The following is a 27221-nucleotide window of genomic DNA, read 5'->3' as shown; positions in this document are numbered from 1 at the left end:
GTTGTTGATCATTATTACAACCAGCGCTAAATTTAATAGCTCAGTCGTCATGCTGTTTCTGAGCTTGGTTAGATTTCATGAAATTAAAGTACACACAGACAAAAGTTGCTATTGGTTTCTCTTTTTAATTATTATGCCTATTATTAAAACAGAAAGTACAGAATTCAAGTAGCTAAGCTGGCAGTCCCAGAATGTGTGGCAGGGAGGGTCAGGGCGATGGTCTGTGGGGAGGCGCTGAGGGAAGAGATGGGGAGCTGCCCATTGTGTGCAGGTACAAGGACTTGGAGGCTGGAAGAGCTGACGAGGTTGTAGGGACAGGGTGGGGAGAGGCTCCCCTGGACCAGCCCTGGGCATTTTCCCTGAATAATGGCAGAATTCCTTGTTACAGAGGAAAACTGTTTGCCCAGTGGTTTAAAAAACCAGTACACAATAATAGAAAAATGTACCCAGTATGTAGATGATGAAGGAGAGTTGACCATTTTAGGGCACCGTCTATCAGAAAATCTTCCCATCGCTGAAGATGCCTGTTCTCCAAAACACACAGAAGGCGATGATGGAGAAGTAGATCATGCTCTTGAGGATGAGGAGGAGGTATGTATAATAGGCAGAGGTGTTCGCAAACTGCAGCTGCAGGGTATCTAAGAGAAGTCCTTTGATTAGTTAGGCCTCGTCTTTCAAAAGGATAAAAAAAAGTGATGGGGAAATATGTCATAGTTAGAAAAGTCTGATCCATTATATGTTGTGCATCAGTGAGATTCCTCTAAGGGGTACAAACCAGGGAAATCTGTTGGTGTTTACGGTGGAGGGTGGGGGGTGGCTAGTAAAGAGAACATTGTACAAAATGGAATAAACTGTTTAATCCAAACTCTCTGAAACTTTAGGAGCTCATGCTTCAGTCACCTGTATTTTCTTTAACATCTCTCATTGTGGCTAAGATGTCATAGAATAATTGTACTTATTCTCTTCTGAAATCTTGCAAGATATATAAGATGCCAAGAAAAAATAACAATGATGATGTGTCGGACTTGCCTCCTCAATAGATCACCAGGTCTCTTCCTATGAAAATCTCCCTTTTCCACACTTCATCTCATAGACTCAGAACTCCAGAATCACTAACACTTGGTGTGGAAAGGATCTCAGGAAGCTATATGTTCATAACTCACTGCCCTCAGTCAGGTCAGGCATTAGCTGAGTTCCTGGCCCCCTGATACTGGGAATGAAGGAGGGATGAGCAGAGCCAGAACTTCTAAATTCACCTAGAACCTTCATGTAGAGAGAAGGGACCACCCACTAGTACTGATTTCTGTGCTAGCTAAATGGATACCTTATGTGGGGCATTCCACATATGTGACCTTATCTCCCAATTAACTGAGTTGAGTGCAATCATACCCTATTGTCAGTTAAGGAAACTACTGTTCAGAAGATATAAGTAATTTACCCATATTCATGCAATAACAAAACAACTGGTGTTAAAGTCCATCTGTGATACTCAGAAGCCCATGCACTTATACACATACCGCCCCCTGCCCTGCACCCTGCAGTGGGTCCATTCTATCTCAAGACCTTGGCTTTGGGATTCTTGCTCTATACCTGTATCTTAGAGGCAGAATAGAGAACTGAGTAAGTGTGTGAGCCATTGATTCAGATGTGCTGGGCTGAATTCTGAGATTGAGCCTTGTAACTTCGTACAAGGGACTTTATTACTTTCAGCCCTTTGCCCTCATCTGTAAAGCAAGGAGAAAATACTGTACCACCTCAGGGGAGTGTTAGGAGGAGAAAACATAATATTTAGGCAAGACATGGCAGAGCACCTTGTATATATAAAGCTCTCAGTAGGTGTCAGTTCATGTATTAGCTACTAGCAATCACCAAAGACAAAAAAAAACCCTACAAGAAACTTGATATCACATTTCTCCAGTTATTTGAAACACAAGCCACACAAACAAAGGAAATCCACTGTTTAAATAATTCAGAGTCTATCACTGCACCCTCTAATTCAGAGTTATCTCACATCAAAACCAGCATTTACAGTGTTAAGATGACTCCTAGGAAATGATGATAGATTTACTTAAAAAATCACTCAGTTCATTTCTGCAATATCCAGACATTCTTGTTTTTCCACCTTAAACCAAAGAAGTTCAATAGTTAAATTTTTCCAGAGGAAAAAAATGTGGTAGCATGACATAAAGGTAAACATAGACAAAAACTTACCACTTTCTTTTTTCGTGCAGGCATGTGTAGCGACCTCTACAAAATAAAAGCAAGTATTAGTGAGTTGTTTATATCCATTATTTGACAGTGTGTGTCTCTGTGTGGTAGATAGACAGACAAGCTGATAGAATCTGCCAAGAGAGGAGAAAATCATTAAGAATAAAAGAGCCCTACAAATTTAAGAACAGATGGTCTGATTTGACGTAATTCAGTAGACCTAACTCATATGTGGTTTTCTGTATGTGACAATGTTGAAGTTCATGAAGGGGACATTTTTCTTCTCCTTTGTTACAATCAGAAGGTAATATTAATATCTAAGGACATCTTCCCTGGTGGCTCAGACAGTAACGAATCTGCTTGCAATGCAGGAGACTTGGTTTTAAACCCTGGGTTGGGAAGATCCCCTGGAGAAGGAAATGGCAACACATGTCAGTATTCTTGGCAACACACTCCAGTATCCTGGAGAATTCAATGGACAAAGGAACCTGGTGGGCTACCACCCATGGGGTCCCAAAGAGTCAGACGTGACTGAAAGACTAACACTTTCACTTTCAAGACCATCTTATTTTCCTTCTGTATTCATAGCTTCTAACACAGTGTCTGCCCCAAAGTAAGTGTTTAAGAAATACTGTCAAAAAGACAAATCATCAGAAAAAGTAACTGTTCTACAGTCTTAAGCACCCACTGCTTACGTGAAGGGATGCTCCCAAAAGGAATGCATCCAATCCTAGAATCCACAACAGAATCTCACATTTGAAGGAGTTTGGCTTAGGTAAATTTCACACCTAGTCAAAAAAAAACAAAAAACAGCCAAACCTTTCCAAGTCACACATACTCCAGTACTCCCAACTCACATACACGATTTTCTATAGTCATGGAATTTATGGATATCAGGATAACAATATAATGCCTGGAAGATTCCCTGGGTAAGAGAATGGCTACCTACTCCATTATTCTTGCCTGGGAAATCCCATGGACAGAGCAGCCTGGTGGGTTACAGTCAGCGTGGTCACAAAGAGTCAGACACGACTGAACGGCTAACTAACTAACTAATAACTAGTGAGTGATTATTACTGTGCCATTTAATGAAATACTTCACATGCATTATCTCCTTTAACTCCCCAATGACACTGTGATAAGTTATATTAGGGAGGGATTCCATGTCACAAAAGGAGATCAAAGGTTAGAGGCTAAGTCATATCAGTGATGACAGTACAGTCAAATGTTGGTTGTGGGGGATTAAATGAGATAAACCATGTGAAAGGTACTTGTAAAAATATTCCATCGAAATACAGAGAAATTAATCTCTAAAGAGACCACAAAATTTCACCATGTTAGTCACTCAGTGATGGACATTAAAAACACCTTCTTTTCCAGAGTTCTTAATCACTCTTAAGAAATGAAATATTTATCACAGGAGATCAGCATTTCAGTGCAATTCTTTCCAGGGTGGTGAGAGAGACCAAATCACATTACTTGTTCTTGACAATATAAAACTTGACGTGAGAGTTGTATTTATCTAAAGTGAAAAAAGGCAAATATTCATACAAAGACAAAATTAATTTAAAACATAATAAACTGTTGGATGGAGGGAAGCAGAGACACAGAGGTTGTTCGGGTTTATCATTTTTATCCTAGGTGTGTTTTTGTCCACATGATGTGGTTCTGGTGTGCTGTTTTACACCCTTGAGATCTTTTTTTGCTTCACTCTAAAAAATGCATTTGGGATATAGTGTCCCCATTTTTCAGAAGTTCACTTTTTACCACTTTGCTCTTACAAAAGAGCTACATAAGTACCTGTTTTTGCAGAGGAATCTGAAGAGGATTTTCAGTTTTATGAAAAAAGGCTAGAAGTAAAAGTAGCATTTAGTGTTTGTTTTGCAGCCAGCCATGATAGAGGCAGTGGGCACCCCCAGCAGCAAGGACAGCTTTGCCAAGGACCTGCACTCAGCATCTAAGCAGTACATTGCCATAGCTCTGAACTGTGTCCGTAAGCATCTGTGCTTTACTTTCTTTCTTTTATGCATATAGTTTTATTTATTTATTTTGGCCAGACTGAGTCTTTGTTACTGTGTGGGCTACTCTCTAGTTGCAATGAGCAGGATTCTCTTGTGGAGTGAAGGCTCTAGAGCACAGGCTCAGTAGTTGTGGCGCTTGGGTTTAGTTACTCCGTGACATGTGGGACCTTCCCAGACCAGGGACTGAACCCATGTCTCCCACATTGGTAGGCAGATTCCTTACCACTGAGCCACCAGGGAAGCCCTGTGCCTTATTTTTTATTTACTTTTTGTGCATTTGCTAGCTAAATGTGTCTTCAGATGATTGCTTCTTCACTTTATGCCTTTCTGCTTAGGACAGATTTCACAGGAACAGTCTACTTTTGGGTAGAAGCTAAACCTGTATAGCTGCTGCTGCTGCTGCTTCTGCTGCTGCTAAGTCACATCAGTCGTGTCCGACTCTGTGCGACCCCATAGACGGCAGCCCACCAGGCTCCCCCGTCCCTGGGATTCTCCAGGCAAGAACACTGGAGTGAGTTGCCATTTCCTTCTCCAGTGCATGAAAGTGAAAAGTGAAAGTGAAGTCGCCCAGTTGTGTCCGACTCTTCGTGACCCCATGGACTGCAGCCCATCAGGCTCCTCTGTCCATGGGATTTTCCAGGCAAGAGTACTGGAACCTGTATAGACGTTGGGGTAAATCCCAAGAATGAAAATGCTAGTACACTCATGTTAGATGTTAAAATATACTTAAGAACTGGCTTTAATAAGTCTTTAAAAACTCTTTCTTTTCCTTACAGTGAATTTATTATAATATTAATAAAGATCACTTATTACCATGCATTGATTGAGCTAAAAACAATAATGTAAAATTTTTTCCTCATAAAATCATGTGCATATCCTAGGTTCTCTTTCTCAGTCATCGTTGGTCAAAAACTTGGATCAGATTTGTTTTTATGTGCTTTCAAGATCACGTCATTGATTTGTGCTTCATATTTATTTTTATTTTTTATTAATACAACAAAAACAACAACAAACAGGAACTTCTAAGAAACAATGTTAGGAATTTAGTGTAGAATGACTTTGATAAAATGCCCTTATTAGCTATGTTGCTCTGAGAAGCCCATGGGAGGCATTTATTTCAGAAATTAAGTGCCAAGTAAGATATATTATGAACTGGAACATTTCTCCTTTATGGTCATTACCTGGAACTTATTATTCCTATTTTCCCCTGAATATTGGGAAAATCAAAATCTAATAGGGCACTTAAGCCTAAGGTTATAGTAAACTTGCTTTGTATATTTGCTTCCCCTCTGTTTCTTAGGTGTAGAAACAGAAATCTGGGGTTGTTTCTGTAATCATACTCTAGTTAGTTTTAGAAAAGGATATAAATAAATACAAAGAATATATGAATAAATACAACAGTATTATGTTTTGGAAAGCAAGCATTTTCTCGGATGTTACTTCCTTTGCTCTTCATTAGGGCCCCAGGACAAATCCAAGGCAACTGCTCAAATGTAGTTTGATCACTGGACAAACTAAGGCTCTGAAAAGGTAGACTTACTTCAGAAATTCGGACTGCTACACCAAAATCTCTGCGCAGTTTTTTTTTTTTTTTTATGCTTGGCTCCCACTGCTTAAAAAAGCTTCCTAACCACAGAGAGAAGTACAAAATGATTCCTTCTTATGGGCACTCTGGGGCCTTCGGTCTGTTAGGCAAATACTGAGGACATTAAGTTCCAAGTCCAGGGAGTTACAGGACCACTTACAGGGCCAAGGCACATCCAGCCCTCTGCCTGCATTGTGCAGACACGTCCAGCATCTGCATCAAAGGGACTCCTTTGGGACATTATGCCCAAATCACAAGTAACTCTGAGTGATTAGGGAACGAGTGTATTCTCTTTTGGAGAAGGAAATGGCAACCCACTCCAATATTCTTGCCTAGAAAATTCCATGGACAGAAGAGCCTGGTGGGCTGCTGTCCATAGGGTTGCACAGAGTCGGACACGACTGAAGCGACTTAGCAGCAGCAGCAGCATATTCTCTTTACATACATTGTGGCTCACATGGTAAAGAATCTGCCTTCAATGCAGGATTGATCCCTGGGTTGGGAAGATCCCCTAGAGAAGGGAATGACTACCCACTCCAGTATTCTTGCCTGGAGAATTCCATGGACAGAGGAGCCTGGAGGGCTTCAGTCCATGGGATCACTAAGTCAGACATGACTGAGTGATATTCTCTTTACTGTAGTGCATCTTTCTGGGAAAGTAATTCGCCCAAATGTGTTCATTCACACATCGCTCCAGGATTGGCACATGCTAGGGCTGCAATGAAAGTTTGTGAGAGGCATTTTCCAATGTGATACATTCATTATGTAGAATGGGAGTAAGTCTGTACACTTTAGCCTCACTCCATCTTTAATTGGGCTTCCCTGGTGGTTCAGATGGTAAAGAATCTGTCTGCAATGCAGGAGACCTGGGTTCAATCCCTGAATCAGGAAGATCCCCTATGGCAACCCACTCCAGTATTCTTGCCTGGAGAATACCATGGACAGGGGAGCCTTGTGGGCTATAGTCCATGGAGTCGCAAAGATTCGGACACAACTGAGAAACTAATACACACTTTAATTACAAAATTTTAGCTTAAGGTAGTAGGTAAAACACAAATCTCAAAAACCCAAGACCATAATAAGCCTGCAGCAGTAATTATTCTACTTTTTGTTGAGCTACAATCTGAATTCCTCATAAAAATGCCATTTTGTCATTTAATGGCTCATTATTTCTGGGTTATATCTTGAGTAAAGCAAGACTGAAGTAAGAGTGACTTTACTTGATGAGTAGAACTTTTCTGAAAGGTATATAGTTGTTCTTATTTCTGATCAAGTAAGATCATCAAAAATGGAATATCTTTCAGTGTGTTTATTACATGCTAATTGATAGTTACTTTGACGTGTATTGTTTCATTTAATCTACACAACAACACTAAAATATATCATTGTGACCTTTATATTTTAGATGATCAAACTGATTTGAGAAAGGTTTAGTAAATTTTTTTTCTTTTTTATGTTTCAAAGTGAAAGTGAAAGTCACTAAGTCATGTCTGACTCTTTGTGACCCCATGGACTATTCAGTCCATGGAATTCTCCAGGCCACAATACTGGAGTGGGTAGCCATCCCCTTCTCCAAGGGATCTTTCCAACCCAGGGATTGAACCCAGGTCTCCCACATTGCAGGCAGATTCTTTACCAGCTGAGCCAGCCAATACAATTTTGTAGGATATTTAGGCTATCATTAAAGGTAACAACATTAAAGATGATTTATATTTGTTTTCATTAATGCTTGATTGAAAAGGTAGGGTATTTCCTTTGGGAAAAAAAGTATTCTTGGAGGTTATGTTTCTTTATAATCTCATACCTTTTTTAACTGGAGAAAAAAGAATCTCTTGATCACGTCCTCCTTTGTTATTCTCGTGTTTGACGATACATACATGTTCTTTATCCATTGCCTTTTTAGTCAAGGTTAGCCAGCTGAATTTCATGTATGTGTCATTAGTCTTGATGATATTTCCCTGATAAGATTCCAGAATTTTATTGACATTCTTTTCTTTCCATTGTATCTTAATAGCATCAGGGAAAAAATTCTGAAGAAGGCAAAGATGTGTTCCAGCCCCATGGAGTTTTACTTCCTCAACTGAAGGAAAAAATATAGTGGGCTTGGGAGATAAGTCTCCATCAAGCCTTCTATCTGTGGGGGGAAATGGAAGAGAATTGAAAAGAATTATTAGAGACACATACATGTCATGAAGTTTGGAACAACTTGGCTTAGAGTGAAAAGAAGAAAAGCTGCCAGTGAATTAACTCTCATCATGGCTTTTCATCCACAGTAGATGTTTTATTTCAATGGGAAGCAATGTTCAAAAAGTTATATCACTTGCCCAAAGTCACAGTTTTTCAGAAGCAGAGGCTCGCCCACATCTTGGCTTTGGTTCCTTTTCCAAGTGCTAAGTTGGACTGTGACTTAAAAATGCCCTGTATCAATGCTTGTGACATTCATAAACAAATTAATTTTATTAAATCTCTTTTGTTCTATCATAGTGGAGACTATTTTAAAAGGGATGGGAGTAGGTGATGGGTCTAGGGGAGGAGATGAGGTAACTTTGATGATTTCTCTATAGGTAAGAATCTTTAGTTGCTTCTAAATGACTTCCATTTCCTATACCAGGTTTTGTAACTTACAGTCTTTTTGGCCAATTAATACATTCTTACATTCTGCAAATATGTTGAATCTTATTCTTCATTTAACTTATTCTGGGATATATCATACTTATTCTGATTCCTAAATAAATAAATGTCAGGAGAGGTTATCATTTTAAAACAATATACATTCACTTGTATTCATGGGAATCTATGTCCACATGTACTTAACAATCTAAGTTGAACTTTTAGCTTCAAATGTGGGTCCTATGCTCAGTTTTGAAGTGAAGGTCTTGCTAATTGATAACTTTATACAACTTCTCAAGGTCACATCAGAACCACTCTAGACTTTTGAGTGGGGCAATATTAAAGTTTCACCTCTAAATTATTTACAGTGCCTTGAATTTAGAAGCAAAACAATGATATTTTCAGTATTTCTATTAAAATAAATTATTTTCAGAAATGTTTTTATATTTATCTTGCCAAGTAATGCAGTTATAGAATTTTGTTTTGCTTTAGAAAATGTTCATCAAGAACACATTTTATTTTGGAATTTCATTCAAAGTTGAAGCATAACTAAGAACACACCATATTTTGACTTTCAGTGTCTCCCCTCAAATTTAAATCTACTTTGGGCTGCTAAACTGTTTATGAACTAAAATATTTCTTTGTTTACAACTGCTGAATAAAGTGTATATAGAATTAGTCACATTAAAAGTTATGGCTCCCGAGTTTTCTTGCAGACATAAAGTCAAGGTATGTAAAAAAACATCACAGTTTCCAAAAGGTGTCACTTGGATGCTGGAATGTTCTTGATTATATGCTTACTGTTAATATAATAATTGAAATTATAAGGCTTAGAACATTTTCCAATTTGATCTTCAACTGAACATGAATGCTTTGCTGATATTATCTTTTGGCTAACTTGCATTTAGTTGAATAATCCAAGGGGCAATTTCTTAAGAAAAGAAGCACTGGATTTCTCCTTTGAGAAGAAATGGAAAATATTCTTGATAATTTCTGCCTGTGTAACAAAGGTCTTGATTTCTATACTAAATCAGTAAGCAAGCAATCTTAATTTTTTACTCATGCTGTAAATACAATTAGCTCACAATGTGCTTAATTTTATGCATTTCAGTTTTAGCACAAATAATATTTGATTGATTGTAATAAGACACTAAATATTTCTCCATCTGTATATGTAATTTGTTGATCTTGATTTATGTGTTAATTTTTTCTTGTCATATTTTTAATCAGATAAATAATTACAATTCATTTATATTTAAATAAGAATTTCAAATTTATGACATTTCTAACAACATTTATTTGACTTTATACCATGACCATTCTCCATAAAAATTTAATTTTTTTTTCTGATAACTATAAGCATGAAGCCCCAATTTATGGGCTATAAACTGAGGCAATAAATTTTGGTGTAGATAATATGATATCAATTAAGAAATGATTAAGATTTAATTTCTTATATGTGCACAAAGTGTTCATAGTCTACATTTATGAACAAAAATAAAAAATGAACACATTTTAATTTCATTTTTCTTGTTAAGTGAAAACAATATCCCCTAAAGAGAAAAGGGATACATCTAAATTCAATCTTTTGTGTGAGTGGACGGTAAGATAATTCTTCATTTAGGCAATTAGAAATACAACTGTATTTGCTGGAGAACATCTGTTCTGTCAATGCTATAGGCTGCAAATAGCTCCATCCTGGATACAATTCTCTTTGAATAGGTTGTAGTTACACTACCCAGCATCCATGATAAGTAAGTCAATGTACAAAGTACTATATTCACACTATCTCATTCAATTCCAATAAAACCCCTGCTGGATACATATTGTTATCTCATTTATGGATTAGAAAACTGAAGTCAGAGTATCATCTCCAAGTTCATATAAGCAGTAAGTGATGGATCTAGAGCTCCAGCTCAGCCAAAGCTTACACTCCTTAAAAACATCCTTTCATCATCAGAAAAGGAAATGTGTCAACTCACAAAACTTACCTGCAATAATAAACTTTGGCCTTGGGCCAAACACCTTCATAATTACATAGATATTAGTACTTCGTACAAGTCCACACGGACACAAAGCTAATTCCTATCACAATACGTACACAGTGCTGTCTGTGCTATCCTTTGCAGATTCGTTTAAAAATCCATTCTAAGATTTCTACATCTAAACATCATCAAAGCCCTGTTTTCTCTAAACATTCCTATTACTGCAATTTAATTTTTTCTTCTCTTCTCTAGAAACTTGAAAAACTTGCATTCCTCTGATACCTACCTGTGACTACAAGTTTTGTCCCATCGCCGAAGATTTTTACATAATAACTCCACAGTGATTCAACCCATACCAAAAACTGTAGACTAATTTAGCATCTCTGATTTCTTCAAATCCTAATGTAACTATGAGAGTCTGCTATTCAAGTGCATGTTTAGAGTCTGAACAAAACTTTTAATGAAATGTATGGGCAAAAGGCATTATTTCTCAACTGTTTTTGTATTGACATAATTTTTAACTCTAGGTGTAATTCAAATAAGAAATTAAATATTACACTTGAATATTTGACTTTGGTATGTATCCCTATAAGCTTGTATGTTCAAGTTGCAAAAAACTCATATTTAAGAAAATACACATTTTTATTTCCAAACATTTCTACTGCAAAATGAGAGAGCACCTTATATTCTAATATTTGAAATTACGCTTATTACATTTAGCCACTTTTAGAAGCAGTTAATGATTAGCCATAGAAACTTAGAATTTTTAAGTACTACTTGTTCTAAACTGACCTAAGACAAGATGGTAATTAATACATTTATCTGTACTCCTGATTGCATAAAAAATTCCAAAGAGCAATATTTTGAATTCTAGAGAAGAAATTGACTTTTTAATCACCTACCATGTCCCAACATTTATGATAGGTAATTTTCATTTTTAATTTCATTTTATCCTCAGAACATCAACTTGAGATGGTTGTTACATGGAATAAATCAGTGGAAATATATTAAACTGTTAACAGCAATGTGTCTATATAAAAATTTAATTTTTTCTTTGTTTCTGTATTTTTCAATTTTTCCCCATTATGAGCATGTATTGTCTTTGTAATTTTTTAAAGCAATAACCAATGAATTAAAATGTATTTGCTAAAGGATCATCATACATAAGTGACAGATTCAGAATCAAAGTCTATGTTTTTCCCTCACTACACGTTACCATAAATAATTTTCCAGGACCCTCATGAGTTATAACTGGTTCACCTTCATTTAACTGGATCGTTATAATTTACATTGAATAGAGTCAGTTGTAAAAAGCAGACGAGAATGTTGCTTTCCAATTTACAAACTCACTTGTTCTTATGATCACAACTACTAAAGAAATCAAAATACATAATTTTTTTCACTTTTCAATGCTTTATCAACTTTGCGAAAAAATTTTAAAAGCTTTCATTTCCATGGATCTCGTAGGATAAGAATGTCCTCAAGAGATGTTCCCCATCATCCAGGCAAAATTTCATCTTTAAGGCAAATGAGGAGGGAACAAATTTACTGGATTGAATTTAAGGGGAAAAAAATCCCTCTTAAGACATTCTTGAATATGGTCGCAAAGTTAAATATCTTGAAACTTGGTATTAATCATTCTCTGACTAAATAAGTTGAACAATATTAGTCCAAATTTTCCTTTGGTTGTTTTCAGAATTAAATTAAAAATTATCTAAGAGCTTTGAAATTTTCCAAGACTAAATGAATGTAATGTATCCATCACTGAGGAACTCACACTTGGTCTAACTGGCTAACTCTTGTCAGTATCCTCTCTACTAGGTCAGGAAAAGACCAGACTCCAAGGACCTGGTTAGAGTCACTGACCTCTCCAGTCATTCCCTGTGCCTAATTCGTTACCAAACAGGGAATAAATCCAAGAATTCTGAGCCAGCTGCTGCTGCTGCTGCTAAGTCACTTCAGTCATGTCCGACTCTGTGTGACCCCACAGACGGCAGCCCAGCAGGCTCCCCCGTCCCTGGGATTCTCCAGGCAAGAACACTGGAGTGGGTTGCCATTTCCTTCTCCAATGCATGAAAGTGAAAAGTGAAAATGAAGTCGTTCAGTCATGTCCCACTGTTCACGACCCCATGTATTGCAGCCTACCAGGCTCCTCCATCCATAGGATTTTCCAGGCAAGAGTACTGGAGTGGCCTTCTCCAGTACTTGCCTTCTCCATCTGAGCCAGCACCAACCCTCAAGCCTGCAGTGCCTGTATTGCCTACCTCCTATCCCTACCTTAGTACAGAATTTAAAGAAACTTCGCCTGTAACAGTAAGTTGTGTTCCGGAACCAAACACTTTGATGCTCTGGCCAACTGTTTGTGCCACCTAAAAAGCCTTTATAGAAGTCTCCCTCTGTGCCTGCTCTCAAATTGTGCCCATATCTTTTCAATATTTGTAGAAATATATAAAAATTGAACCTGATAACATTAAATAAAAATGGAACTCAAGCAAAAGCACATTAGGTACAAATGATCAAGAACTGAAAAACTGAACCCACTCTTACTGGGCAGCTTGGGCTTGTGTGGTCCCATCTCAGCTCACATACATTGGAGAGTATGATTTCATCTTTTCTCACCATTTTGCCTAAATCTTCTAAATATCCTCCCTTTAAAGTGTTTTCATGCATAAAATCAGTTCATGCTTAGAGTATACAGTGTTTCTTTAATTTCCAAATTTGAGCAATAATAGGAATAATATTTTTGAGTATTTTATAGATGTACATTTGTTACATTTTATAGGTATTTTGTGATCTATATGTTTTAAGAGGAAAATATCTGGGTTAATTCTAAAGTAACTTCTTTCCAGAATCTAATTCTCATCTAGTAGACAAAATGAGTTGTTACAGACTATGAATTTTTAATGATGATCTCTTAAGCTATTCCTTTGCTGAAAGACTTCTCCCCTCTGCCTAAAAATAATCTTGTGGTTTCAAGAGCATTGAAATAAAATCCTCCACAGCTCGTCAGAGAATTTTATTCAGCCTTGTATTTCTCCAGATTTTGGTATCACATTTTCTGCACTATTAAAAAATTTTTATTTTATTTTGGAGTATAGTTGATTAACAATGTTGTGTTAGTTTCAAGTGTACTTCCAAGTGATTCTGTTATACATATACATGTATTTATTCTTTTCCAAGTTCTTTTCTCCTATAAGTTGTTGCAGAATACTGTGCTATACAGTAGGTACTTGTTGGTTACCTGTTTTAAATATAATAGTTTGTATTTGATATTTTTCATTCCCATAATGACTGGAAAGGCAGCTCTAAGTTATGCAATTTAGCAAATTTGATGCCATACAAAAAGAAATTTGAGTTGAATGGTGTCAAAATGACTTATTCTATTAAGATGATCTGAAAATCAAATTTTGAGTATTTAATAGATGTATATTTAATATGACTTACATGATCTTTTCTGGGAGGAAAAAGATAATTTCATTTCCTGATTAGAAGCAGAAGCATTGTTTTAATACACAAGTAATAATACAAATTATGAATTATTACTAATTAGTAGTCAATTACAGAATCCTTTTAAAAGGTCAGAATACAAAAGATTAAATATTCAGAATATAAAAACAGGATGCGATGCTTCTCACATCACTTAATGATCCAGACCATGCACTTAGGAATAGACTATCAGATTCCAAACTTCACCACAGTAACTAGTCATGTACTTTATTTAGGCAAGTACATGAACTTCTCTCAAGCTGTTTCCTTATTTATGAAATGGGAATATAAGAATTTCTGTTGAGGAAAGAGATAAGGCCCTAAGACTACTTATCATGGTGTCTGGCCTTCAGTAAATAGTAGCTGATATTATTATTCTCTTTAAAAAGATGGTATGCAGCCATTTCATTAAAATCTTCCAACAAAGTACGTGGATTTTATATTGCTTAGCTGTGTCCAATATGGATTTTATATGCAATAACCATTTTATCCATTAAGAAAGGAAACAAGCTCATCAGTTCAAGACTTCTTGCCTCTCTGGCAGCCACAGGCCGTAGAACATTGAGCTCAATCATGTTGGAATCTATAATGATTTTCTGCTAATCAAGAAACTCTTTGAGTGTTGAAACTTGTTCTGTCTTGTGTCTTGTTCACCTTTTTATCACCAGCATCCAACACAGAAACTGTCCTCAATAAATGTTTGCTGAGAGAATAAGCAAATAAGGATGTCCAACCATGCAGACTCTTTTCATCGACTTTGGAGCTGAGATGGCTCATTGAGCTCACAAATTCCATGAAACTGGTCCATATGCAGGCAATGTAACAAGAGATGTGACTGCATAAGTTTCAACTGATCTCAGCCTCGCTCTAAGAAATTAGAGTAATAAGTGGAGTAATAAGAAGTGGGATTTATCTATCATCATTTACTATAATTTTTTTCCACTGCTGTTAAGGATGAGCTGAAAACCAAAAATGTCATTTTTTCAAGTTATTGGGAGAGAGAAATACTGTGTTTACTACAGAGAAGAGATAAATTAGAAAAGTATTTCTCACTTAAAAGTCCATTTATTAGAAAAGAATTTTGAACCAGTAACTTATACCAACAGATTACAGACATAGTCCTCAAAATACTTTAATTTCTACCCTGAGTCTATTCTTTGTTGGATAAAAAGTTGAATTTCTAAAAGTAGAATTCCAACTTCTTACAAGCAAGGAAATGAATAAGTCATTTACAAGACAGTTTTGTTTCCATGTACAATGACCAGTAGTTGCAAAACTCCTGTTCATATGCTGAGGCCAAGAATGTGGCAGTCAAATAAGGCGAATCCTAAATTGCTTTTTTCTAAAAAGCAACCATTTTCACTATTAAGTTGAAATAGGAAAAAGTTACTTACCAGGAGGTATTACTACGAGCTTAGTTCCTTCACCAAATACCTTGATCCAGGTTGAATTGTCACAATGATTGGAGCTTCTACAAAAATCTCAGCCCTCTCTTTGCTTCAACATGTGATTAGAAGTTCAAAACACTTTGTGGCGGCAATTTGATCTTCTGACTTTTGAAAGTCCTTGAACATAGGTTTCATGGCATGCAATATGTATAGATTTACCTCAAATCAATCAACCCTAATGTCTTTCGTTTTCCTCTGAGTCATAAACATTAAAAAGCACTGATAGATAATGGAAAGGTTAAAAACAGAAAAAGAAGAGTTTGGCATCAACCAACTGCTTTTCTAAATTTCCAGGAAAAGTATTTAGAGAGTTAGGGCTTTCTTTTTATTCTCAGGTGTTCGGTTTTGTTGAAACTGTTCAGAGATTTTATCAAAGAACCTCTCTTCTGTTCTCACTAACCCCAGGGCTGCTTCATTAGTGATTCAGGAATTTTTTTTTTTTTTTTTTTTTTTGAGACAAAGCTCATTTATTTCTTGTGAGGATGGGGAGGACAACCACATGGAGGTGCCAGAAGCTGGTGTCCACCAGGCCCTCACTGCCAGGTAGCCTCTCTGGAAGGGCTGTCAGCTCAGAGGCCCTGGATGCCCTACACGCCAATCATAAAAAGGTCATGACTGTCCCCTTCTTGCCAATCTGCCAGCGCTCCAAGGGGAAAAAGCGGATAATTATCCGGTCCTTGGCCAGGTCCAGCTCCTTGGTGAGGAACTCGAAGAAGCGTGCGCTGTGGCCACGGTTCTCCTCGGCGGTCCCCACCACACCAATGGAGGAGACGAGCAGCTGGGCGCTGGGCTCCGCCGAGCCGTTTACCACCATGGCCAGGCCAGACCGCACCATCACGTTCACGCGGTCCTCAGGCTTGCTCAGGATGGCAGCAGTGGCCGCGCAGAGCCGCTTCTCCAGCCCCGCGGGCACGCCGCTGGCGAGCAAGCTCGTGTCCAGCTCAAGGAACGGCATGTTTAGCGGGAAGGGTGCAAATGGTCGCTGGGGAGAAAAAAGGGGGAATGTATTTCTGAAAGGCGGAAACACTTAGGTAACTGAAAATGCAAATATACCAACATTAATACAGTGGGCAATGTGAACAAAGTTTTTCTTTTTTCATAAAACCACTTTCACTATTGGATCACATGATGTTTACAAAAGCAATGTCAAATGAGAAAATTTACTTAAACCTTAAAAACTAAATCTAGTTCTCTGCATAAATTGAAAGAAGTCTTGGGATGCTGCTCTGTAATGTTATGTCACTTACCTTGGATTGTGGGAAAATAAATTGCCAGAAGCAGCTGAGTGCTCCTCTGAACACAGATGAGTTGTACATCTTCAGGATTCAGACAGAACAGGTCCTGAGCACCCCCATGTCCACCTGAGATCCACCCGATCCTGGTCTAATCCCCTGTGAGCAATCAGTGCCTCTGTCCTGAAGGTGAATGTAAGAGGAGATCATGGTGGGCAACTGTCCATTCATAGCAGCTCACGGATCCCAACACAATGGGAGAGGATGAGAGACCTGGATGAAAATCATGTTTAGAAAGGGTTTTTAACTGAAAATTCCAAGGCATTATTACTTGGAGCTGTCAAATACCTTTTCCATCTATTGTAGGTAAGAATGATACCTGCCCACTCAGTTCCTTTCTGATCCTTTTCTTCTGTTTTCTCTTATTCCAAGAAAATGAGCAGAATTATAAAGTATTTTAGGAGGTGTCTGTATTTCAAGATCCACGAAGGTAGTAAAATACAAAACAGTAAATAGAGTTATAAAATCCCTTATTAAATTAGAAGAACTATATGAAGAGTATTATATCTTAATGAAAAAAGTAAAAGTATTAGTTGCTTAGTCATGTCCGACTCTTTGTGACTCCATGGACTGTAGCCCACCAGGGTGCTCTGTCCATAGAATTCTCCAGGCAAGAATACTGAAGTGGGTTGGTTAGTCATTCCCTTCTCCAGGGCATCTTCCTGACCCAGGAATTGAACCTGGGTCTCCCACATTGCAGGCAGATTCTTTACCATATGAGCCATCAAGGAAGCACAATATCTTACCAAAGAGCATAAAATAAAACCTGAACAGAGAAACATGTCATATTTGTAAAGGAGAAACTCAAGACCATAAAGAAGCTAATCTTTCCTAAAAGCATGTATATAAGTTGACTGCAATTCCAATCAGAATTACAGTAACATTTTATTTTTTGGTCTTTGCTATGAAGTATGGAGGTGGACTAGATTTCAAATTCTAGTGGGAAGAATAAATACAAGATAATTGAAAAATATTTTAAAAACAATGGTGAAAGGGATTGCATTGAATCTATAAATTGCTTTGGGTAGTATACTCATATTCACTATATTGATTCTTCCAATCCATGAACATGGTATATTTCTCCTCTATTAGTGTCCTCTTTGATTTCTTTCACCAGTGTTTTATAGTTTTCTATATATAGGTCTTTAGTTTCTTTAGGTAGATATATTCCTAAGTATTTTATTCTTTCCATTGCAATGGTGAATGGAATTGTTTCCTTAATTTCTCTTTCTGTTTTCTCATTATTAGTGTATAGGAATGCAAGGGATTTCTGGGTGTTGATTTTATATCCTGCAACTTTACTATAGTCATTGATTAGTTCTAGTAATTTTCTGGTGGAGTCTTTAGGGTTTTGTATGTAGAGGATCATGTCATCTGCAAATAGTGAGAGTTTTACTTCTTCTTTTCCAACTTGGATTCCTTTTATTTCTTTTTCTGCTCTGATTGCTGTGGCCAAAACTTCCAAAACTATGTTGAATAGTAATGGTGAAAGTGGGCACCCTTGTCTTGTTCTTGACTTTAGAGGAAATGCTTTCAATTTTTCACTATTGAGTATAATGTTTGCTGTGGGTTTGTCATATATAGCTTTTATTATGTTGAGGTATGTTCCTTCTATTCTTGCTTTCTGGAGAGTTTTTATCATAAATGGACGTTGAATTTTGCCAAAGGCTTTCTCTGCATCTATTGAGATAATCATATGGTTTTTATTTTTCAATTTGTTAATGTGGTGCTACCAACGGTATTCTTCACAGAGCTAGAACAAATAATTTCACAATTTGTATGGAAATACAAAAAACCTCGAATAGCCAAAGCGATCTTGAGAAAGAAGAATGGAACTGGAGGAATCAACCTGCCTGACTTCAGGCTCTACTACAAAGCCACAGTTATCAAGACAGAATGGTACTGGCACAAAGACAGAAATATAGATCAATGGAACAAAATAGAAAGCCCAGAGATAAATCCACGCACGTATGGACACCTTATCTTTGACAAAAGAGGCAAGAATATACAATGGATTAAAGACAATCTCTTTAACAAGTGGTACTGGGAAATCTGGTCAACCACTTGTAAAAGAATGAAATTAGAACACTTTCTAACACCATACACAAAAATAAACTCAAAATGGATTAAAGATCTAAACGTAAGACCAGAAACTATAAAACTCCTAGAGGAGAACATAGGCAAAACACTCTCTGACATACATCACAGCAAGATCCTCTATGAACCACCTCCCAGAATATTGGAAATAAAAGCAAAAATAAACAAATGGGACCTAATTAACCTTAAAAGCTTCTGCACATCAAAGGAAACTATTAGCAAGGTGAAAAGACAGCCTTCAGAATGGGAGAAAATAATAGCAAATGAAGCAACTGACAAACAACTAATCTCAAAAATATACAAGCAACTCCTACAGCTCAACTCCCGAAAAATAAATGACCCAATCAAAAAATGGGCCAAAGAACTAAATAGACATTTCTCCAAAGAAGACATACAGATGGCTAACAAACACATGAAAAGATGCTCAACATCACTCATTATCAGAGAAATGCAAATCAAAACCACTATGAGGTACCATTTCACACTAGTCAGAATGGCTGCGATCCAAAAGTCTACAAGTAATAAATGCTGGAGAGGGTGTGGAGAAAAAGGAACCCTCTTACCCTGTTGGTGGGAATGCAAACTAGTACAGCCACTATGGAGAACAGTGTGGAGATTCCTTAAAAAACTGGGAATAGAACTGCCTTATGATCCAGCAATCCCACTGCTGGGCACACACACTGAGGAAACCAGAAGGGAAAGAGACACGAGTACCCCAATGTTCATCGCAGCACTGTTTATAATAGCCAGGACATGGAAGCAACCTAGATGTCCATCAGCAGATGAATGGATAAGAAAGCTGTGGTACATATACACAATGGAGTATTACTCAGCCATTAAAAAGAATACATTTGAATCAGTTCTAATGAGGTGGATGAAACTGGAGCCTATTATACAGAGTGAAGTAAGCCAGAAAGAAAAACACCAATACAGTATACTAACGCATATATATGGAATTTAGAAAGATGGTAACAATAACCCTGTGTACGAGACAGCAAAAGAGACACTGATGTATAGAACAGTCTTTTGGACTCTGTGGGAGAGGGAGAGGGTGGGAAGATTTGGGAGAATGGCATTGAAACATGTAAAATATCATGTATGAAACGAGTTGCCAGTCCAGGTTCGATGCACGATACTGGATGCTTGGGGCTAGTGTACTGGGACGACCCAGAGGGATGGTATGGGGAGGGAGGAGGGAGGAGGGTTCAGGATGGGGAACACAGGTATACCTGTGGCGGATTCATTTTGATGTTTGGCAAAACTAATACAATTATGTAAAGTTTAAAAATAAAATAAAAGTAAAAAAATTTAAAAATAATAAAAAAAAACAATGGTGAAGAGACATTGCACATAGTAGATTTTATCACTTATTACAAAGCTACTAACTAAAATATAATATTTTATTTTTCAATAATAAAGTAATATATTATTTTAAAACCAATTTTGGGCTATTGACTACTATGTTGGGAAAAACAAAAATAGCTCTCTACATCATACCATAAATAGGGTTCCAAGTAGATCAATATCAATACTGAAATGAAAAAGACTCTAGAGATGTGAGCTAGAAAGAAGCAGGAGACTAATTGCGTCTGTTGTGTGGGAAGCTTGAAAAGGGAAGAGGCGTAGGACACACCTTTACATAATACTTATGTTTCAGAAGGAGGAACTTGGAGAATATTCACTTTTTACAGTATTTTTCAAATAAACACTTTTTTGAAAGAATAAATGGTGGTGACTTAGTGAAGACTTTAGTGACATGATCAGATATGTGTTTTAGGAACATAATGTAAGAGCAGAAAGATGGGTGGGTCAGTGGACCAATCCTGAGGAAGCAGACATGTTTCAGAGACAATTGCCATGAGCTACTGAGAGGTGTCTGTGGACCCAGTTGTTGGGGGCCAGAGTGAGGCACTCCGCCCGTGGCAAAGGTCATGAGGAAGGAGGCTCAACATACGCCAAGGCAGGACCGGGCCTCAGGAGTCCCCCTGGAAATCCTCAAGCATCTACCCCCATAACCTGAGCCTGCCTGCTTTACTACTTTGTGCTCCCACCTACACCTCTGACTTTACGGGGGGCTGTCCCCCACCACCTCTTTCGGAGAAGGAGTTAACCTAGAGCTCCAATTAATAAAAACTCCTGGGCATGACAAGAGTGTTTTAACCTACAAACTCCTCTGAAGGCTCTCTGGCCTGCCTGACAGGCTTGTCCGGCCACATGTGATTGCTCACAGCCTCCCAACTGTGAGAGGCACGAGATGCTTTAAACCTTCTAAAAACAGGTTCCTTAGAAAAGTTAGAAAACTATTAGTATAAGTATAATGGGCTGATTAGAAATTGTATTGGTGAAGGGTTTTTCATTTGTTGAGCCAATGTTTGTTGCTAAGTCTCCATATCCCCTGCCCTTACACACATTAATGAATATATAGAAGAAATAAGTATTAACCTTTGATATTAATCACATTAGACCTTAGGCTAAGTAAATTCTTTCCTTAACTAAAACCCACTACACCCTCACCCTATAGGAATGTAACTTTATTTGGGTGGCGTCTGTTTTAAGAATAATCACCCCTGGAGAAATAAGTGTCCTGGTTGACTGACCGCTGTCACAAGGAGAGGGTCATAAATTGTCAGCAGGCCCCCTGGCCAGAAGATGATGTAACACCCCTAAGACCTCTGTATACATTTTATATGAAGCACCTGACTTTGATAAAAGTCAGGACTGCTGACCCCACGTGACTTTTGCATAACATCTCAGTGTATAAAAGTAGACCATGGAAAATAAAGAATTGGGATCAGTTCCTCGAAAGACTGGTCTCCCCATGTCTCTCTCTCTCTCAAATTCTGGCTGAGTCTCCATCTGGAGCGCGGAATCCAACATGCTTACTAATTATGCCTGGGTTTCTAAGATCCGACCGGGGAGGCCTCAGTGTCTCCTCTCCTTTGGGAGAACGGAAGGATGCCTGCGGCCTATGTAAGTGGTGCAAACTTCTTGTCTTGAAGTTTTATTGGTCTCCCGCGTAAACCAAGCTACTCAGCCTCTTTTCTCCACTGAATTTTCCTACTGAGCTATCCTCATTCTATTACTCTTTATATCTCTAATTAATATCTAACTGAAGCTATTGTATCCTGATCCTCGCCGACGCCGTCCCCGCTTCGAACTCCCTGGATCAGCCGGGGCTGGACCCCGGCACCCAGTCACTGTAGTGACAGTGGGGATGGACAGAAGGGCTGGTGCAATAAATATTAACAGGTTCATCAGGTTTCTAAGAAGTTCAAATGGGAGAAATCAAATTAACGTTAAGGAGGTTGAAAGTGAAGGAAAAGATGTTTTAAAATCAGAAAGATAAAGCTCCAATTCTAACCCCACCACTCCTGGTGACATGTCCTTGGGTACATCTCAGAGTGTCAGTTTCCTCATCTTTAAAAGGGAGGTGTTACTATCTATTTCTCAGTACTTTTGTAAAGTTCACATGAGATAATGTGTCTAGAAGACGTGAGGCAAAATTCAGGAACAGAGAATTCACTTTAGCAAAGAATAGAAAAATCTTAGCACTGCGTACAAAAATCAATAATTTTGCTTTTAACCCTGCTTCATGTAACACACGCACACATACACACAACTCACCACATTCTGAGGTGACCAACTAAGGCAACTAAAATCCTACTTTAGTATGAGCAATGAATAGAGAAATATATAAATAACAAACAAGTCAAGTAAAGTACTAGTTTCAAAACGACCCCTTGAGGGTTTGCATCGTTTTTTCAAGTATGATTGATGATTTCATAGTTGACCAAATTTATCAAACTTGGCAGATCACCAAAAGTTATGAATATCATATTACGATCATTGCTAGGATTAAGTGGTTATTTCTGTCCTGGGCTTACTGATTACCCTGCACATGTCAGCTGGAAAATAAGAGTTTCTACAGTTGCACTAAGTCATAAAGAGAGAGAAATAGCAGTTCTCTGCCTAGCATCTGAGAATTTGGGTTTGGGGCTTTGTCTTGACAGCCAATTCTATTCTCAGACAGTACATGAGAGGTTCAGCCTTGGTTTGTGGTTTCCTTTCTACCAGAAGAATCCAACTTCCCAGGGTCTCCTGCCTCCTCCTTTCAGATCTCATTCCATGGGAAACACCTAAAGAAATGTCAGGTTCCTCCATTGCTTTTTTCTCAAGACCAAAGAAAGCCAAAGATGTGGCAGGTCAAGAAAACACCATTTGTTTTTTACAAAATATTCTTGTATGGTATTAAAGGACACAGAAACATATGCTCTTTACTGACATGGGAAAGTTTGAGGAAAAAACAATGCAAATTGTGCAGACTGGGGTGAAGGAATGGACTGGAATCAATTTTATTCTGGCAACTTATCAGAAATCCAAGAAGAGAGGTATTTAACTGTATTGTAAGGGTACAGATTTTGTTGTTATTGCTCTTCTTTATGTGATTTTCAAGTCTGGCTAATAAGAAATGCAAAAGGCAGATCAGGGCTACCAAACTTGGAACCAACTGCATAACCATCAAGTTAGAATGAATCCCAGGTTTCAGACCGAAGAGCAGGAAATTTAGGACTTGGTTGGGTAAGTCCTTCTGTAAGTGATGTTTACAAATCTATTCACTAGGAAAGCAATCTCCACATTTGATGTGTATGCCAGGAAAACTATTCTAATCATTGAGAATTTCAGAACAGATGGGAAGCTACAGAAATGAAGGGGAGTAAGTAGCCATATGGAGAAGGCAATGGCAACCCACTCCAGTACTCTTGCCTGGAAAATCCCATGGATGGAGGAGCCTGGTAGGCTGCAGTCCATGGAGTTGCACAGAGTCAGACACGACTGAAGCAACTTAGCAGCAGCAGCAGCAGCAGAAGCAACAAGTAGCCATAGGGAAATAGAAGAGAGGTAGACAGAGCAGGGAGTTCTGACTTTTACCCTTTCTCAAGAGTATGGCAATCACATAATTTACCTACAAATCAGACCTGGGTCCTGGGGACATCACATATGAAGACAAGCCATTCTTGTCACAGCTTCCTTTGAGAGAAATGCAATTGTACTAAAAGGAGTTCAATGCTAAACACAAGACAGGCAAGAAAAGGCAATGCACTGAGAGTCTGAAAAGCAGATGTGCCCTACCTCTGTGGTTAACTGGTTTTGCAAAAGCCACTCGTAATCTCTGAGCCTCAGCTTTCTTATCTGAAGTGTGGGCGTTGGACTAAATTTGTCCTGAAGGCCCTTCCTGTTCCAAAAACTACGAACCCATGATTAAGAGCCTGTTGTGGTTGCTCGAGTGGTGGTGGGGGCAGGGGCTAGCAATAAAGTTTTCTTCCATGTTCCTTCTGACTCTGTAATACCGTGAGATCCCAGCAGGCAGAGTAGTAGGTGGCTTCATCAGACTTGACAACATTATTGATTATCAGGTAAAAGATTCCATTCTTTTTGTTATCTATCTCCAAGCGGGAATTAGGTTTGTCCAGCTTATAACTGTTAGCTGAGCCATAAAGGATTCGTTTCAGGGGCTCCCCTTCTTTCTCTTGATACCAGTGCACAATGGCATTCTCCAGGGAACCCCTGACAGCTTGCAACTTATGTGCACTGTTCTGTCTGGTCTTCGGGTAGAGGAGAGTTGATGCTGAGAAATTTTCATTTTGATGTCTCCATCTGAAAAGCAAGGGAGGTAATCAGAAGCTGACTTAAAAAGGCTGACACAAAAACAATGGAAAGAAAGGAGAGAGGATAGAAGTCAACCTACAAACCCAAGCCAAAGACATAAGGAAAATCCACATGGTTGGCATTGCCAGTAATTGGTAAGAATACGGTGTGAATTAGGACATGCAGTGGCAGCCCGTGTTCTGTGGAGGCAGGGATGTGGGAGGAAGCTTTGCTTTTGAACCAATGAAAGTCTTTCTCAGATCTGTCGCAGTGTTATTTTTAATCATCTTATTAGTATAAAAGAGCTTTCAGACTCCCAACAACCTCATCAAAAAACACTTATGTTATAATAATGTACTGTTGGGACTTCCCTGGACGTCCAGTGGTTAAGACTCCAGGCTCCCAATGCAGGCCCCCGAGTTCAGCTCCTGGTCAGGGAACTAGATCCTGCATACCACAACTAAGACCTGATGCAGCCAAATAATTTTTTTTTTTAATATGGTAACTTAATGTTATTAACACCTTGGAAGCAATTCTCTTCCATTTTTCCTTGATGTGTTGCTTCAGATACACTTATCCTTGGGCTCCTTTCCATTCTCTGAGTTATAGATTTTTTTCACCATATTTTGTAAGAGTGTGAGTAATGAGGTATGGCTATCATAAGAATTAGAAAGATATTATCCTTACTATAGATAGTAACACATGACTATGAATATGCAGGAGGTTGTATATTATATAGATCATTCATTTGGAGAAAGTTCACGAAGTTGGGTAAATGCCAGCAATTATTGTAGTTATTGCTTAGGATACTGTGATGTTACCATATGCCATTTCTTCATTCTGCTGTGAATGAAGAAAAGTGTTGCAGGAAACAAAATCCCCTTGTTTTGTTACCTTTCAATTTTTTCCTATTTACAATTCTTAGTTTTTCAGCATTAAATCTATGCTTTACTGTGGTTTGGAGGACAATGTAAGATGTGATTTTTTAGTCCTGAGTTCCTATTTTCGCTGTGATGACTCTGAATTGATTTAGTCTAGGCAGGTTAGGAGACTGTGATTTGTTGAACACTGTGCTGAAACATTCCTGTGTGAACCTCATTCAGTCTTCAGCAACCTATGTGGTTGTTAGCACCATGCCCTCTGAAAATTGGGAAAACATGGACCTAGAGATTTCCACACAGAGTGAGGTAAATCAGACGCAGAAAGACAAATATCATTTGATATTGCCTGTGTGTGAAATCTTAAAAAAAGAGGTATAAAGGAACCTAGTTACAAATCAGAAGTAGAGTCAAGGGATGTAGAAAACAAACTTATGGTTACTAGGGGATAAGAAGGGAAGGAATAAATTGGGAGATTTGGATTGACATACACACAGTACTATACATAAAATAGATAACTAATAAAAATTGACTGTCTAGCACAGGGAAATATCCTCAACACTCTGTAATGGCCTATATGGGAAAAGAATCTTTAAAAAAAGAGTGGATATATGTATATGTGTAACTGATTCACTTTACTGTACAGCAGAAACATAACTAAGTAAATCAACTGTACCCCAAACAAAAATCTAAAATAAATAAATAGACTAAAAATAAAATGAGAAAACAGAAATAAATGATTCAGTAACTTGCCTAGGTCACCCTGTCAGAGAATGGCTGAGCAGGACTTAGAAATCCAGTCCTATGTCACTAAAAAGACCTTGTCTTTTCCGCCACTCATTTATTCATTCTTTCTTTCTTTCCAAGCCGACACATCACGTTGAGCACTGGTTTATGGCTTCCTTCCCAAGAGGCCCCCATACATGATGAAGCTGTGACCATGTGGGGTAATTTAAAAAGCCAGCCTATGACCAAGAGTTTAGGATGGAGGATAAAGTGATCTAACCGAAAAAAAGCCTCACGGATCAGGTCCTGGACTAGTTGCTCAGACACTGCTCAGGGCGCATGTGCAGGAAAAGAGCCTTTTATAGGAGGCAGAAAGCGGGGGCAGCGGGGGAGGCGGCGGTGGGGGTCGAGGGGGTAGGGTGCTTTTGCCCAGACTCATTGGTGTGAGGGTGGTTTTCGTTCAGACAGCGGATCTCTTCTGCAACATGTTGGCCTGAGGGCGGTTTTTGTTCAATGACAGCGGATATCTTATGCAACGTGTGTTCCACCCAGCAGGCGCAATAGTAGTGCCCCGCATCCTCTTCAGTAGCCTGGTGTATCCTGAGGCTCACCAGTGAGTTACTCGGCGATTTCCTTGCTTCATATCTTTCCTCACTAATCCCTTGTTCGTGAACAACATTCTCATTGGAGGAAATATACAGAACTCGTTTTAGAGGCTGCTCTGGTTTCTGTCGGTACCAGTGCATGTATACATTCTTCTTTAACTTATCTATTTTTATTTTGCATTCAAGAAATGCCGTATTTCCTTTTTTCTTGGTAATTGATGTTATGCGTTGTGTTATTGGAATATCTCCACTTGTGTCTGAAAGAAAAAACAGGAAAAATTAATGAAAACTTGATGTTCATTAAGGTAGTCTACATGTATTCTCTACTCATGAAAAGCCTGGGGACTGATGTTTACATTTTCTTCCCGAAGAACTCAAGATATGGGTGGAATTTTTCAGCCTAGCTCGAAAGACCGTGTGACCAGCGTCCACCTGAAAGGGGTGATGTGACTGTCCATGATCAATCCCCTTCCTTGGGTAAAGCCACTCACATGTCCAGAGGGAGGCCACCACCAAGACCTGGGGCAGGAGCAGCATGCTGCCGGCTCTTGTCAGGCCATGTGATTGAATAATGGGAAGATTGCAGAGCAAACGGGCAGGCTGATTTAGTAGGAGGAAGTGATGTTCAGAACCC

At 38.4% G+C, this 27221-nt stretch overlaps 2 protein-coding genes across 2 annotated transcripts; both read right to left on the bottom strand.

Annotated features, from left to right (window-relative positions):
• Positions 1 to 105: 105 nt before the first annotated feature.
• On the bottom strand, positions 106 to 27124 carry LOC129658348 (immunoglobulin kappa light chain-like). Its single transcript, XM_055589377.1, has 7 exons — positions 26944 to 27124; positions 26531 to 26844; positions 22998 to 23002; positions 10696 to 10742; positions 7619 to 7948; positions 2212 to 2247; positions 106 to 638 (listed from the first exon to the last, which is right to left on the bottom strand). The coding sequence occupies exons 1-7, from the start codon at positions 27122 to 27124 to the stop codon at positions 496 to 498; spliced, it is 1056 nt and encodes a 351-aa protein (XP_055445352.1). The 3' UTR covers positions 106 to 495.
• LOC129658607 (D-dopachrome decarboxylase-like) lies at positions 15837 to 16310 on the bottom strand. The gene has a single exon (XM_055589506.1). The coding sequence runs from the start codon at positions 16296 to 16298 to the stop codon at positions 15942 to 15944; it is 357 nt and encodes a 118-aa protein (XP_055445481.1). The 5' UTR covers positions 16299 to 16310; the 3' UTR covers positions 15837 to 15941.
• Positions 27125 to 27221: the final 97 nt, after the last annotated feature.

The sequence above is a fragment of the Bubalus kerabau genome, chromosome 8, assembly GCF_029407905.1.
Source record: "Bubalus kerabau isolate K-KA32 ecotype Philippines breed swamp buffalo chromosome 8, PCC_UOA_SB_1v2, whole genome shotgun sequence".
In the NCBI taxonomy this organism is placed as follows: domain Eukaryota; kingdom Metazoa; phylum Chordata; class Mammalia; order Artiodactyla; family Bovidae; genus Bubalus; species Bubalus kerabau.
The sequence above is the reverse complement of the archived record's forward strand: the minus strand, read 5'-3'. Positions and strand labels throughout refer to the sequence as shown.